This window comes from Castanea sativa, chromosome 10, assembly GCF_040712315.1.
Source record: "Castanea sativa cultivar Marrone di Chiusa Pesio chromosome 10, ASM4071231v1".
NCBI classification, from domain to species: domain Eukaryota; kingdom Viridiplantae; phylum Streptophyta; class Magnoliopsida; order Fagales; family Fagaceae; genus Castanea; species Castanea sativa.
Genome location: NC_134022.1, coordinates 14265208 through 14280270, shown reverse-complemented (window position 1 = coordinate 14280270; position 15063 = coordinate 14265208). Strand labels below are relative to the sequence as shown.

The 15063-nt window shown below is 33.8% G+C and overlaps 1 protein-coding gene across 1 annotated transcript; it reads left to right on the top strand.

Moving 5' to 3' along the window:
- The first annotated feature begins 4757 nt into the window (after positions 1–4757).
- Positions 4758–6917, top strand: LOC142613294 (leucoanthocyanidin dioxygenase-like). Its single transcript, XM_075785582.1, has 2 exons — positions 4758–5470; positions 6138–6917. Exons 1-2 carry the CDS (start codon positions 4968–4970, stop codon positions 6712–6714), a joined length of 1080 nt encoding a protein of 359 aa, XP_075641697.1. The 5' UTR covers positions 4758–4967; the 3' UTR covers positions 6715–6917.
- The last annotated feature ends 8146 nt before the right edge of the window (positions 6918–15063 follow it).

The window sequence follows — 15063 nt, the reverse complement described above, 5'->3', positions numbered from 1 at the left end:
TTTTGGGAAAAAGAAAAATACATTTGTTGTTTCAACGTTTAAACAGTAACAGAGAATATAGAGGATGAAGTAGTGTTATTTTATTAACCGATCTTTATTACAATTTTTACAACTATCTAGATTATGATTGATTGTCTGTCACTTTTATATAAATTTTTATTTTTCATTATTTAGAGTCTATCATGTTATAAGTGTGACAAATTAAATTGTCAAAGAATTATTCAAATGTATTGAAATATTGTCTAAAAAGGTGAAAGATTGTTCAAGATTGTCAATGAATCTTTTAAAATGATTTTGACAAGTGAGAGTGCATCTTCAAGTATACTTTTAGGGGCGGCACCACCTGAAAGCCAGGTGGTCCCAAGATCACGCTAACTTAATTATATATATATAATAATTTAAAATTTTTTATTTGTTTACCCTTCAAAACAAGTTTGGGAATACTCTCAATTTTTTTTTATGTCAATAAAATTAAACATTGCTACGTAATTTGTTCTACATTTAGTGGATGAATGATTACTTGGTTGTATACATTGAGAGAGATGTAACTTGAAACATTGATAATGAGACTATCATGCAACGATTTCAAAATATGAAAACTTGTAGAAGACAATTATAAACTTTATGTATATGTGTATTTTTTTTATTGTTGTTGTTGTCAATATATGAATTTATTTTTTTATTATATTATATAATTTATGCCTCTTAAGGAACATCCTGAGAAAAATTCTTAAAGCCGCCTATGCTTTGATTAGATAGAAGAGGAATGGTAACTTTTCTTATTCCAATTACAAATAGTTAAGAGAAACTCAATTAATTGGTTGGATTGATGTCCAAATTCCACCACCAATTTGACGTTTAATCATATTAACTGTTAGATTTTGATTTTCAATCCAAATTTCAAGTTTAATTATATATGAATCCAAATTCGCACTCTACCAAATTAGTATCTCTTCTAAATAAGAAAAAGGTGAAAAGAAAAGTATGTTTAAAGAAGAAAGCAGCTTTAAGTATTCTCCTACTTATGCCATAAGAATGACCTGTATCCGAATTCTCTTTAAAGGAGAAAATAAAATTATAAGTATTTTTTGTATGGGTAAGACTTAAGTACAATATTTAATTAAATGTTGTTCCTTAAGTTCTTCCTTTAAAATTTTGTCATGCAAATTTTTTCTCAAATTTTTTCTCATGGGATGGAAATATATTTTTGAGTTAAGTAGTTACATGACTGAATCTTAAGAGGTGATTTAAGGATTAGCACCTAAAGTGTTATACCAAAGTTTTGCCTTTCTTGTATTTATATTGTTATGCAATAAAGCATGACCTATACCCAAATTATATTCAAAGAAATACTTTTTTATAAGTATCTTAATAGAAATACATTCGAAGTTCTTTCTACTCCGAGATCCAGATGACCATTTAATTTCGTATTCCAATCTCTTATTTTAATTCTTCTTATTCTTTTTTTTCCCCTTTATTATTAATTATTTTTATAACAAAAGTGATATTATAAAGTAATAAAAGGTGGAAGACAATCCTCCAAACTATGACTACAGACTACCCTTTCACTGTTCTGCCTTTATTTACTTACGGAGACATGGTTGCCACATCTGTACGTATGGTGCACATATGTGCCAAATCTATTTCTGTCAATGAACTGTAATTGTCAAATTTGATAACAATTTAAATTAGATGTTGCAGTCAGTTTTGCCAAAACAATCTCTAGATGCACCACTGAAATTCTTAAGTGAAAAAAGAAGACCTCACCCACTACGAGATCGGTTTGTATTCTGTGCATCCTGTACGTGCGCACAGGCCGAATGGTGATTGAAAGTGAGACTTCAGAAAAACCTACCCAGTGGGCTCGCACCTTGCATGGGCCTACAATTTATGTTCTTGGCAACTTCCTGAAGATATACTTCTCTACCTTTTTAGGCTTTAATTTGCTTTCGCTTTTGTGTTCGGCTGGACCCTAGACTAGTTCTTTTATTATTATTATTAATTTGTTGGATTTTAGGTGCTAGCTTTTGTGCTAGCTTTTAGTAAAATATAGAGAAAGAGAGTATAGAGAGAAAATAGAGAAGTCTAAGTTTTTGGCATGGACCCTAAGCGAAGTATATATAGGAATTAGGAGATAGAATTAGGTATGTGACTAAAGTAATATAATTGAAATTCTTTTACGTTGTCTTTGCTAAGGACTTGGTGTACCTTAATCCGCACCTCATACATATAAAATACTTAAAATTTTAAAAGAAAAATAGTTCGAAACTACAAAATTAGCAGAAAATTATAACTATTTCAAAGCAACCTACTGTAACTATTTAAAAAAAGAGAGAACAAAGTTGTCTTTCACACGGATACGCCCCTCTATTGTTGTTAGCTATACGGTTATTAATTTATTATTGTTGCAAAGTCTTCCAGTGTCTTTTCACATGATGTGATACCATTACAAAGTGCAGATATGGAGCACATCCAATGGTATAGTAAAAACTTTTCTTTGAATTTCATGCATAAAATTTCATTGTAAAATGCCACATGGAGTGATCACATGCTCTTATCAAAACTTAATCAAACACCCTTCTGGTAGCTTCCAGTTAATATTTGACTAAGGGTCCGGTTAATGTGTACCCTAAGGGCACACATTAATCCATCTATTTTTGAAAAAAATTTATCGAGAATTGAAAAAGTTGTCAAAACTTTTTCAATTTTCAATTTTTTTTTTTAAAAATGACAAATTATTATGTGCCCTTAGAGCACACATTAACAAAATCCTTTTACTAATACTCGTAATGTTGATTATTTATACAATTTTCATAATTTTGTCTTTTTGGTCAAAATATCTTATTTTTAGCATAAGATTTAGCATGAAGCAATGTTAGTGACTTAATTAATAATTAATATCTAGAAAAAAAATATGAGAGAACGTGTCGTACAAGGGAGCACCTAGTCAAGGTCTGGCTTGTGAGTAAATCATGCTATTGAGTAGGAATGGTTCTAAGATCGGGATTAATTTTGTATCACAATTTTTGTTACAATTCTGATATGATATAGTATAAGTGGTTGTTTATCATTTTCATATGGGTCATCATTTTTTCTCCACCGTTTACAATTTTTCATATTAGAATTGTGGCAAAATTATGACAAAAAAATTGTGGTCCTAAATCTTCTCATTGAGTTACCCAATTACCTTTATTTTATTTTTTATTTTTAAACAACTTAAAAGGAAGAATGGTTAAGGTATTAAGATCCTTTACAAATTTTATACATCTAAAAATCTTTAACTATTCATCAATAAATTAGTGATTTAAATTTCCTAACATCATCACCTCAAAATATATGTTAAAATAGTTATAATATATATTTATTTAAATATATATACGGTGATAAAATCTAAATTATTTATATATTTATCAATGAATGATAAGATTTTAAGAGTTTAGTTTTAAGGTGAGTTATATATATATATATATAAAGAATCATGTAGTGAGTTATCCCAAAAACTAGGGAAAATTACAAATTTTCCACCTAAAACTATACCTCATTTTACATTTTGTATCTTGAACTACTGAAATAGAAGATTGAGCCTCCAAAGTTATAACTCGGTAACACTTAACCACCTGCCATATGTTTTGAAGTTAAGTCTGACAAAATGTAGTATTAAAAAACCAATTTACCCTCATTTCAAAACAGACAGTAGAGGCCAAGTTGGTCTTTTAAAACTAAATTTTGTTAGGCTTAATTGAGAAAATGACATGAGGGGGTAAAATGCTTATATGAATTTTAGTTTTGGGAAAAAATGAGGTATAGTTTTAAAGGGAAACTTGGATTCGTGATGTTGATTAGCTCCATGAGACTTGGATTCAAATCCTCTCATCTTTCTCGGTGTTAGAATATCAAATTTTTTTTTGTCTATTTTGGCATGAGAACCTACTTTTTCGATTATATATAGTCACTTTTCAAAGACCGTACATCAGATTATTTATTTTACACTACATTTCATTAAAATATCAATTTTTCTTTTTTTTTAATCATTTCTATTTTTTCATACGCAACAACCATCATTCACTATCTTCCTTTATCATCGGGATATGTAAAGAAAGAATAAAAACATAAATGCAATATAAATAATGTCAATGTTAATTTACACATTTACGGTAGAAAACTTGTAAATTTATATAATTATACACGGATTGATATGGATCATTTTTAAGCAAAATTTTGTGAATTTTACACATTAATTTTTCTTTATACACCCACTGATGTAAGTGCTCTAAAGGGAAAAAGAAACTCCGGTTAATTAGTACTTTTAGGATATTTGTTAATAAATTATTACAAAAAAATTTTGATATAATTTTTCTAAAAAATATAAAAAACTGTAAAATTAAAATCAGTTATTTTTTTCATTTCTTATGAAAAATTTCTAAAAGTACTTTTTAACAAATGTCTTTATGTCATCTATTAACAAAATCCTATTAAAAAAAAGAAGAAGAAGAAGCAAAACTCTACATGAGCCAATTTCGGAAGCAAAACTCTACTACGTGAACCGTTGAAATAGGGTGAACCTTATGTGAGATTCACTTTTGACCGTTAGGGTCAGCACGTGCTCCAAACCTCCAGTCAACCCCACCCTCCTCGTATTTACTGTGGATAATAACTAGTAAGTATGGGAAGTAAGTGCATCACGTGACACCCAACAAACACGCACTTGTGGCACCATCTCTCCCTGCGTGGTAGCTCTCTACTTCCCGTGGACACAATGGAGAGAATTGTCCTCGTTAATTCCTTTGTTGTCGTTTCGTTGGCATTTGGTGCAAACCTATTGCTATAAAACCTAAAATCATTTTTGGATTAGAGCACATTTTGGTTGACATTTCAACAGAGAAGCAAATAAAAAAGAGAGAGAATAAGAAAGGAAACCAATTACGTCATTAAAAGAAAGAAAGAAAGTACTAGTACTTACTGCTATCATGGTGACTTCAGTGGCTCCTAGAGTTGAAAGCTTGGCTAGCAGTGGCATCCAGGCAATCCCAAAGGAATATGTGAGACCCCAAGAAGAGCTAAACAGCATCGGCAATGTCTTCGAGGAAGAGAAAAACAATGTTGGGCCTCAAGTTCCAACCATTGATTTGAAGAACATTGAATCTCCAGATGAGGCTGTTCGAGAGAAATGCCGCGAGGAGTTGAAGAAAGCTGCCATGGAATGGGGTGTCATGCACCTTGTTAACCATGGCATCTCCGATGACCTGCTTGAACGTGTGAAAAAGGCAGGGAAGATCTTCTTTGATCTCCCAATAGTGGAAAAGGAAAAGTATGCTAACGAACAGGTTTCAGGCCAAATTCAAGGGTATGGGAGCAAGCTAGCCAATAATGCTAGTGGGCAGCTTGAGTGGGAGGACTATTTCTTCCACCTTGTTTACCCTGAGGAGAAGCGTGACATGTCCATATGGCCTAAGACACCAAGCGACTACATGTAAGCTCAACCTTTAATTGTTAATTATACCACGTATATTATGTATATCCGTAATACAAATGACATGGTGTTTTACATTAATAAAAGCAAACCAATATTTAATAAAACAATTAGATCGATTTTTTTACTTCTATTGATCTACCAACCGGGTCTAATGGTTTTCCTGTTTAATTACCATATCCTTGGTTAATTACTGTTTCACATTCCGTATCTTTCAGACAATATTTATACTTTTACTTTCATATATAATATTTTATGCATGATGTAAAAGAGTATGCATATGATGTGAAAGAGTTTAGATATTATTAGAAGTTAAACGATTAAAAGAAAGTTTATGGACAAAATTTTTGTGCCAAAACTATGATATAATCGACTATAAGTTAAGCAATTATTAATGATCGACCATATTAAAATTTTTGTGACACAAAAATTATGATTATAGAATAACTGAACAATTACAACTGTCATCGATTATACTAATAAAATAAATATATATAAAGCAATTTTTTGATCTTTATATCATCATTTGGTCACGAATTTAAAAACGACTTTTTTCCTTTGTAACGAATTGTTTTTGAGCTCCAAATTATGTGACATAAAAAAATAGAACCCAATAATCTTTGTTATATTAAAAACTAATGGAATATATGTCACCCTTTGCATGCAGTGAGGCAACAGAAGAGTATGCAAAGCAATTGAGAATCCTAGCGACCAAGGTATTCTCCGTACTATCCCTTGGCTTGGGATTGGAAGAAGGAAGGCTAGAGAAGGAAGTTGGTGGCCTTGAAGAACTACTTCTCCAAATGAAAATCAACTACTATCCCATATGCCCTCAACCAGAACTTGCTCTTGGTGTTGAAGCTCACACAGACATAAGTGCATTAACTTTCATTCTCCACAACATGGTTCCTGGCCTGCAACTTTTCTATCAAGGCAAGTGGGTCACAGCAAAATGCGTTCCAAACTCTATCATCATGCACATAGGGGACACCATAGAGATTTTGAGCAATGGTAAGTACAAGAGTATTCTTCACAGGGGACTGGTGAACAAGGAGAAAGTTAGGATCTCATGGGCAGTCTTTTGTGAGCCACCAAAGGAGAAGATCATCCTGAAGCCACTGCCGGAGGTTGTGTCCGAGGCAGAGCCACCACTCTACCCACCTCGCACCTTTGCTCAGCATATTCAACACAAGTTGTTCAGGAAGACCCAGGATGCTGCTCTTTCTGCTTTTCCTCCTAAATAAGTCTTGGTTATAAAATTATTGGTAATGTCGAGTTCATTATTTACTATGTTGTTTTATCATTTATGGCGCTCTACTTGTGTGCGTGTTTTGTTTTTGACCCTTTGTGACATGTATAGGTCATAAGTTACGGGTCTCTCCTTGTTATTGGCGATTCTCTGTTTGCTTTGAAAAATAAGAATTGATATTCATCTTTTGTTACGTTATCTTGGATGCTTAATTGGTTTTTGCTAGTTATTATTATTATTTTTTTATTAAGAAAAATAGGAGTTTGCTAGGTTACGCTAGCTCCTAGCAGGGTGCTAGAGTTAAGGCCCTTAAGCCAACTCGTGTGGATGCTCACCAACGGACTCTTTTTAGTGAAACTATCTCATTTTGATTATTTGTATTATCATTTGAGTAATTTTTTTTATAAGCATATTTGAGTAAATTTATCTTTATAATTTGTAATAAATTTTACTTTGGTCCTTGAAACTTGAAAGTGAAATTGATTATGGCCTTCGAAATTTTAAAAAATTTCAGATATAATCCCCTTTTATTTTTTTAAGGGAACAATACCATCCTTTCATCTATGGGGTCAATGGGGTCAATATGAGGTCGGTTTTATATATATGGTCCCTTAAATATAGAAAAATTTTAAGACCATGTAAAAAAAAAAAAAATCACAACTATTTTCATGACATTTGGCTAATTGTGAGTAATAATGAAAAAGTGATGGATCTATATGAAAGTGACAGAGAGTTAGTCATAGTTTTCCATGTGAGATGGTTATAGTAAAAGTTGTGAGTTTTTATGTAGTATTAGAATTAGGAAAAAAAATCTAAAACCACAACCAATTTTACATTAATTTTCACAAGTCATAACTATTCGATGTAATTGACCATGAGTGATGAAAAACAAAAAAGATAGATTCATGTAGTAGACAACTAATTTACAATTTACTACGTAAAATAATTATAAAAATAGAAGTGAAATTAATTGGAGCCCAACAATAATTCTTACCCAGAGTCAATTAATTCAACTACTCTGAAACTCATTGTAAAAGTTGTATTGATAATTTAATAGCACTACCAATACTAAATATGTGAAAAGGTAGTGTCATATATGTAGAATACTAGGATTTTCATATTTATTTGTACCAGGGCGCGTATTAATTGCAAGATGCTCTTAGAGTATCTCCAATAGGCTCTCTGAAGTCAATTATGGAGAGCGCGCGCACACACACACAAAACCCTCCAACTGCCTCTCCATCACCTCTTTTTTTTTTGTCAGATTTGCTACAGTAGCTCTCCAGGCATGGAGAGCATGGTAGCAAAAACTGTAGCACCTCTAAACAATATCCTCTCTTAAAATATTACCCGGTTGAATAAAAAATGGTTTTTTTCTCTTTCCTCCCTTTCTCTTTCTTCCTCACTCTCTTTTTCTCTTCTTTATCTCAATGGCTACAAAACACAAAATACAATCCAAACACGAAAATAATTTTTCTCATAAACCAAATGAAATCAGAAAAATAAAAGAAAAAAGAGAAAAGAGAGAGACCTATTCATGAGCAAAAGAATTAATTCAGTCTCAATAATCACAACCGTTTAAAATATTTTATTTTCACTCAATAATCATAACGGTAACAATAGAACTATTCTTGATCTTTTCTCTCAAACATCTCTAAAATCAGTCTCAATCAAACATTCACAACGGCTACAAACACAACAATCATTTCTCTTAAACATTTCTAAACTCAAGCATAATCAAAATACAAACTCAAAAATACAATCTTAGAATTAATCAATTCATAACAATAAAAGCAAAAGGAAAAAAAAAAAAAGACAGAATCCATCTGACCCATCTAGGTTGCATTGGGAGGGAGATGAACGGCGGTAGAGCGGAAGGCGCGGCTTGGCACAGTGACCGCCGATTCCATGCCTGCCTGTGTCCTTCGATCAACAGTGGAGCAAGCATTCGCTTGTTTTTAATTTCTCTGTTTCTTATCACTGCTAAAGAGTGTTCTAGAATCAAGTAGAAATAGGAAAAAAAGAAAAGAAAAAGAGAGAGCTATAGAAAGAAAGAGAGAGAGAGAGAGACCATTGGAGAAAGTGAGATCCGGATTGAACTAGAAAAAGAAAAAGAAGGGTAATTAATTAAGTTTGGAAAAATAATATAAAAAATAAGAAATGACAATTAAGAAATACTACTACAATATTTTCATAATAAATTTTAAGTAATAGATTGTTATTAGCTAATATTGGTGAGTAAAAAAATAATTTCAGTGGTGGGTTCAAATTAGAATTAGTAATAACTTTTCACATAAGATTTTGATGTGATTCTTGTGAAAGTATTGCGAAAAATGTTGTAAATATAAGACTTTTCATTAAAAAATATAATTGCTAGGAATGAATATATGAAGAATAAATGATGATAAAAAAGAGTAAAGAATGAATGAAGAAATCATATTTAAATAAGATGGAGAAAATGATAAAAAGTATGTTAGAAAGTGTATTTAAAAAAGTAAATAGAGAAAAGATAAAATAAACTATTCAAAATTTAAAGAGACTACCGGAGATGTCCTAACGAGAACTGATGCATTTTTGGTGTCAGCATCAAATCATTTTTGCTGCGTCTTTGGAGTTGGAAGCCATCTCTCGAGTTTAGCACAACATACTAATATAGTACAGTAATATTAACAGTATGTATACGCAAGAACCAAAATAAAAAATTCAACAAACCCGGATCCATGGCCCGCTGTGACTGTAGAAACTAGAAAGTTCTTTTCCCTTTTGGTTTTTGCTGAAAGACTGCAGAAACCAGAAAGTAAAAGGGTGTTTTAGTACAGGATTTCAAATAATAATTTTTAATTTTTAAAAAATATTATATATATTTTTATATTTTTTTTTATTCATACGTATTTAAATTGTTTAAGTATACATACCAAACAAATCCTAAAGAGCACAGTATTTTTGCTGAAAGTATATATGCAAAAGGATATTTGTATTTTTAAAAAATGATAAAAATTAAAAGAATTTAAATTTTAAAAGGTTATATATTAAAGCTATAAAAAAAATAAAAATAAAAACTGAATTATAATTCAATAACACTTTCACAGCCAGCCATATAAATCTGTGCCGACTGCCAATGCAAATAACATTTGGTAAAGTCCCTATGAACCGTTACCAATCAGCAGAAAGTAGGGCACTAGAAGGATCCACACACCCCGGGTGAGGCCTAAAAAACTACCTCGCCAGTAGGGCTTTTTAGGCACTGCCTGTTGTATATAGTCCATATATATCACCTATTTATTGTGCGTGAAAATATGAACCTTACGTGCACAAAATATACATTAAAACAAGCGTAAAAGAACAATTACAGTTTTTAATCACTAATCTATATATTTATATACAACTAAAACTTCTGAAATTCTCACAATTTTTCATGTTAGTATAATATTTAAATAAAATTATCATTTTATTTAAATAAAATTATTTTTGTTTAATTAAAACTTTATATATATATATATATATATATATATATATATATATATATATATATAAAACCGAAGCTTCTAAAACTCTCACAATTTTCCACGTCAGCATAATATTTAAATGAAATTATCATTTTATTTAAATAAAATTAAAATTTTTAGTTCAAACTTAACTAGGAATGAAACTATATCTCTCTAATAAGTCCAACTTAAGTTCAAACTCAAACTCATCATTATCATTTTTTTAAAATAAAATTATTTTTGTTTAATCAAAACTTAACAAGGAGTGAAACTCTATCTCTCTAACAAGTTCAACTTAAACTCAAACTCAAATGTTGATAATCTATATAAAAACAAAAATTATGATAGGACTAAATAAAAAAATAAAAAAAGACTAACATTAAAAAAAAAAACTCACGTTGATAATCATGGGTATGGTTTTTGGGTTGAAATTTCTACTAATTATTTTTTTTTATTGTACATGGCAGATAAAACATCACTATTTTTTTGAAGAAAAATCAAAGATGCAACCTATGTCTTTTAGCCTAGGGAACGATAAATTTTTATTTGGTATGTTATATATAAATTTGTTTAATTTGGTTTGATTCTGAAGTAGAATTTGGGGATTTCTATAAATTTTGAAGTTTTAATCCTTAGAGTTTTTGGTATTTGCGTCTCAGTAGGTTGATATTAATTATTCACCTTAAATGCTTTTTATTTAGGTTCATGTGATTTTTTTTTCTTATTAAAAACTATATTTTTGGTTGATTAATTATTTGTTTGGATTAATTTCAATTAATTTTTTTTTTCAGAATATCTATTTACTTATTGTTGGATTTTTTTTCAAAGTCAATAGTTTTTGGGTTAGCGACTAGTTTTATTAGTTTCCAACCTTCCTCCTATAAAAAGATGGAAAATAATATTTTATACCTATATCACAATTACAATTTTTAATACCTAATTTTATTAGGTTCCCACCTTCATCCTAAAAAAAGATGGAAAATAATATTTTATACCTAATTTGGATTTCTTTTTTCTACTCATTATTACATCTCATAATGTTAGCACCAAAAAAAGGAAACAGCTCATCTGTTAGAATGGAAACCACAAGTGCATATCACAAATTAGTGGTGAAAATGTCAGGTCCCAACTCCTAGCCCCAACCAATTTTTGACACCAACCGGCAACCGTATCTCAGATTCTCAGGTTTGATTATTTGAATGGTGGGAATGAAACCAGAGACAAAAGCTGGAAGCAAATTTCGATTAGATGATTGTGGTCAATACTAATAGTGTCATGGTTCGCAATTCGCATGCCACGAGTACAAGTTTTTTTTTTTTTTTTAATACAAGACATAATTTTTACTCTAGCTTAATCTAAGTGTATATATGTGTAAAGCTCCCTTCTGGAAACTTGAACCCCGGCCCTTTCCCCCCAACCAATTTTTGACACCAACCGGCAACCGTATCTCAGATTCTCAGGTTTGATTATTTGAATGGTGGGAATGAAACCAGAGACAAAAGCTGGAAGCAAATTTCGATTAGATGATTGTGGTCAATACTAATAGTGTCATGGTTCGCAATTCGCATGCCACGAGTACAAGTTTTTTTTTTTTTTTTAATACAAGACATAATTTTTACTCTAGCTTAATCTAAGTGTATATATGTGTAAAGCTCCCTTCTGGAAACTTGAACCCCGGCCCTTTCCCCCCACACCCCACAAGCATTTATACTTGTGAAGTAACCTCCGCACTAAGAGTACAAATTACTATTGGGAAAGCATAGATCAATGCTTTTTTTTTTTTTTTTGAGAAAATAGATCAATGCTTAAGTAGGAGGTTGTATATCCTGTTTCCGTTGCATGTACCATTTCTCTCACATAAGAGTAGACCCCACAATAATGAATATTCTCCTCAATTAGTTACCTCTAGAGTATGATGATGGGGTGTCACTTATCTCATATTTTGTGGTCAGGTACGGAGCCACTGTTGGCCCTATCTAATTACATTCAAAAAAAAAAAAAAAACTACTAAATCTAAAGGAAGGAATAAACAAGGACAAGTCATGGCTTTATCTTTATCACAATTTTGTCCTAGGAAATCTTTGAAGGATGGTTAAGAGCCGTGCTGTCAGAAGCAAGCCCTTTGCCCTCCGGGTCCTCCTTGGTGGTGATAGGAAGGGTCACCAGGGAAATTTCTATTGATTGGGTAGCTCCCTTCTCCTTGGCATGCTCCTTAGGGGCAGTGGGGGGCTGAGCAGCATCATGGGCCACCTCTTTAGTTGTTTCAGTTGGTTGCCCGGTGGCCTCTGGCTGCTTAACCTCCTCGAACCGATGTCCAGTGGAAGGAATGGCTTCAACTGAGCTGTCTTTTCCAGCATCTGCTCCCTGAGAGGCAGCATCAGCCTTGGGGACAAATGGATCAGAAGTCCGGATGGCTCGGGGATAGTAAACATTTTTTGTTTTTCAAAAGGTAGAAGAGGCATCAACCCCAGCTTGGGTAAGTGCCTCATTCCACACTTGGAGGCAGTAATACCTACATACCTTTGAGACCTCCAACCTGAGGTTTTCCTCGGTCTCAGCCACACTGGCCTTATATCCATCCTGCTCGGCCTGATCCCTTGCCTTCTTGGCTTCCTCCTTAGCCTTTATTGCTTCTTCTCTAGCTTTGTTAGCTTCCTCATTGGCCTTCTCAGACTCCCTCAGACTCTTAATGAGGGCCTTTATTTGTTTCTTCGCTGACGCATAGTCTTCGTTGGCCTGGTGAAGCTACAGATGTTGAGTCTTGGCTTGCTTCTCAATCGTTTTTAAAGCTGCCTCGGCGCTCTTTTTCTCACTTTTTGTCGAGTTTAGCTGTGCAGTGACCTCTTGCAACTTCTTCTTTGCCACCTCAAAGGTCTTCTGGGCAGCAATTCACCTGGCCTCCTCATCCTTCATTGCTCTGTGCGAGCTGATAATTATCTCCTCAACCCTATGAGCAGATTGGACGGCATATTCACAAAAATAAAAAGGAACAAAGGGGCATAGTCAGGTCAGAAAAACTAAGTATAGAAAAAAAGTATAAAAAAAAAAAAAAAAAGAGTGAAAGGTGGAGAAGAGTTGGATAGCAATCTTACCATGGCAAGCTCCTTGTTCAATGTCATGAAGACCTCATGCTTCCTCATTCGCCTCAGCTTAGCCATATCTTCAGGTAGCAAAAGAGCTTGTTCTAATGCGTCAGCCACGCAAACAGCTGTTCCTGAGTCAGAACTTCTAATGGAGGCGTCGGCAGTAATAGCATGATCATCTAGGATCATGGTCGGAGCCTAAACTAGTGCAGATACAGGGACTTGAACCTCGGGCCTTTTCTCCAAGGTCGTCTGAGATGTGCGGGGCTGCTTGGCCCTTTTTGGGGCTCAATTTCCTTTGAATGAAGACTTTTCCCCCCCTCCACCACATCTTTGCCCTTAGGCTGATTCCTTTTTCTTTTCAGATCAGCCTAATTGGTACGTTGGGGCTGAGTGGATGGAAGGGAGGGAAGTTTGGGCTGTTTAGATTTCCCTGGCTCTTGGTCCTTGAGGGAGGGAGATTTGGTCTTGGCCGCCTTACTTGGCTCTTGACCCCCCACCTAGGACTCCATTATATCTTTGAGGCTCTGTCTGGTTCTACATTGGATCCCCATTGCGCTCGGACTGGTAGTTTTTTCTTGCGGGTGGTTTGCCTGTTCTGAGGATGTGATCAAGGTTACCGACTAGACTTCCTAGGGAAGAGAGTAGATCGAACGCTTCAAAGTCGTCCTCAGGGTTTGAAACTTCAACTACTTCCTCCTCTTCCTTGATAATGGGCTGGGGGGAGGTAGCTTCGCCGGTTGTATGTTGAGGTGGAAAAGGTACTATAGGGATGCCTTTTGGTATGGGTTGTGTGGTGAGAGTACCTTTGGGGATAGGAGCGCCCTTGGGAAGAAAGAAACCCTCGACAACAATAATGATCAGGTGTAGGCGTGAATCTTTTGCTCTGATCACAAACTTCGGCGCTTGGAAGGATTTGGAGATGGGAGTGTAGCCGAGGACCAAATGTATTGCTTGAAGCTGATTATCGGTGTGAACGAACACTTCAGTCTTTAGTATCTCGTCTAACTTCGGCTGGTTGACAAGACTGAAGTTCGGAATAGTAGCGCGTTTGTCTACAAAACCATCAAAAAAAACAAGATTAAATCAAAAGAAAATTTCTATATAGACATAAATTAAAGAAAAAGAAGAGGGGGTGATTATAAATAGTTGACCTAAACCTAGAGCCCCACCTGATTCCCCTCCTCTTGTCGGACAGGGGAGGCCATCGTGCCATTCCCCAGATACAATCAGAAAATATTTTTTTAGGCCTTTGTTGGAGTTGGGGAGCATTGAATGAGTCTAACCTCAGGATACCTAAATTTTAGGTAGTATCCCTGCCCCGTTAGATGGTGGAGATTGTAAATCCAATTAACGTCGTGATGGCTGAGTTCCAAACCCATCTTTTCATTGAGCGCATTTACACAACCTAGGATTCTAAACATGTTTGGGGCACACTAGGTAGGAGCTAATCTATGGGCTCTGAGGTAATCCCTAGTGACTGTCCCCATCGAGATTTTCATCCCTCCCTTTATAAAAGCGATCATCGGGATTACTACTTCTCCCTCTTGCCTTTTCTCGTGTCATTCTCCTTCCTTACAATACCTAATGGACACCCCCGGTGGAATCCTATACAGAGCTTTAAACTCCTCTATTTTTTCCTCAGAGTTAACCAAAGAAGCGAATCTACCCATTTTCTAAGGAGGTTTAAAGGTAATAAAATGGTAAAGAAAGGGATGAAGAGCTGAGGAGAAAAAGACAGAAAAAAGAGAAGTAGATGAAAAGAAAATAAAGGAG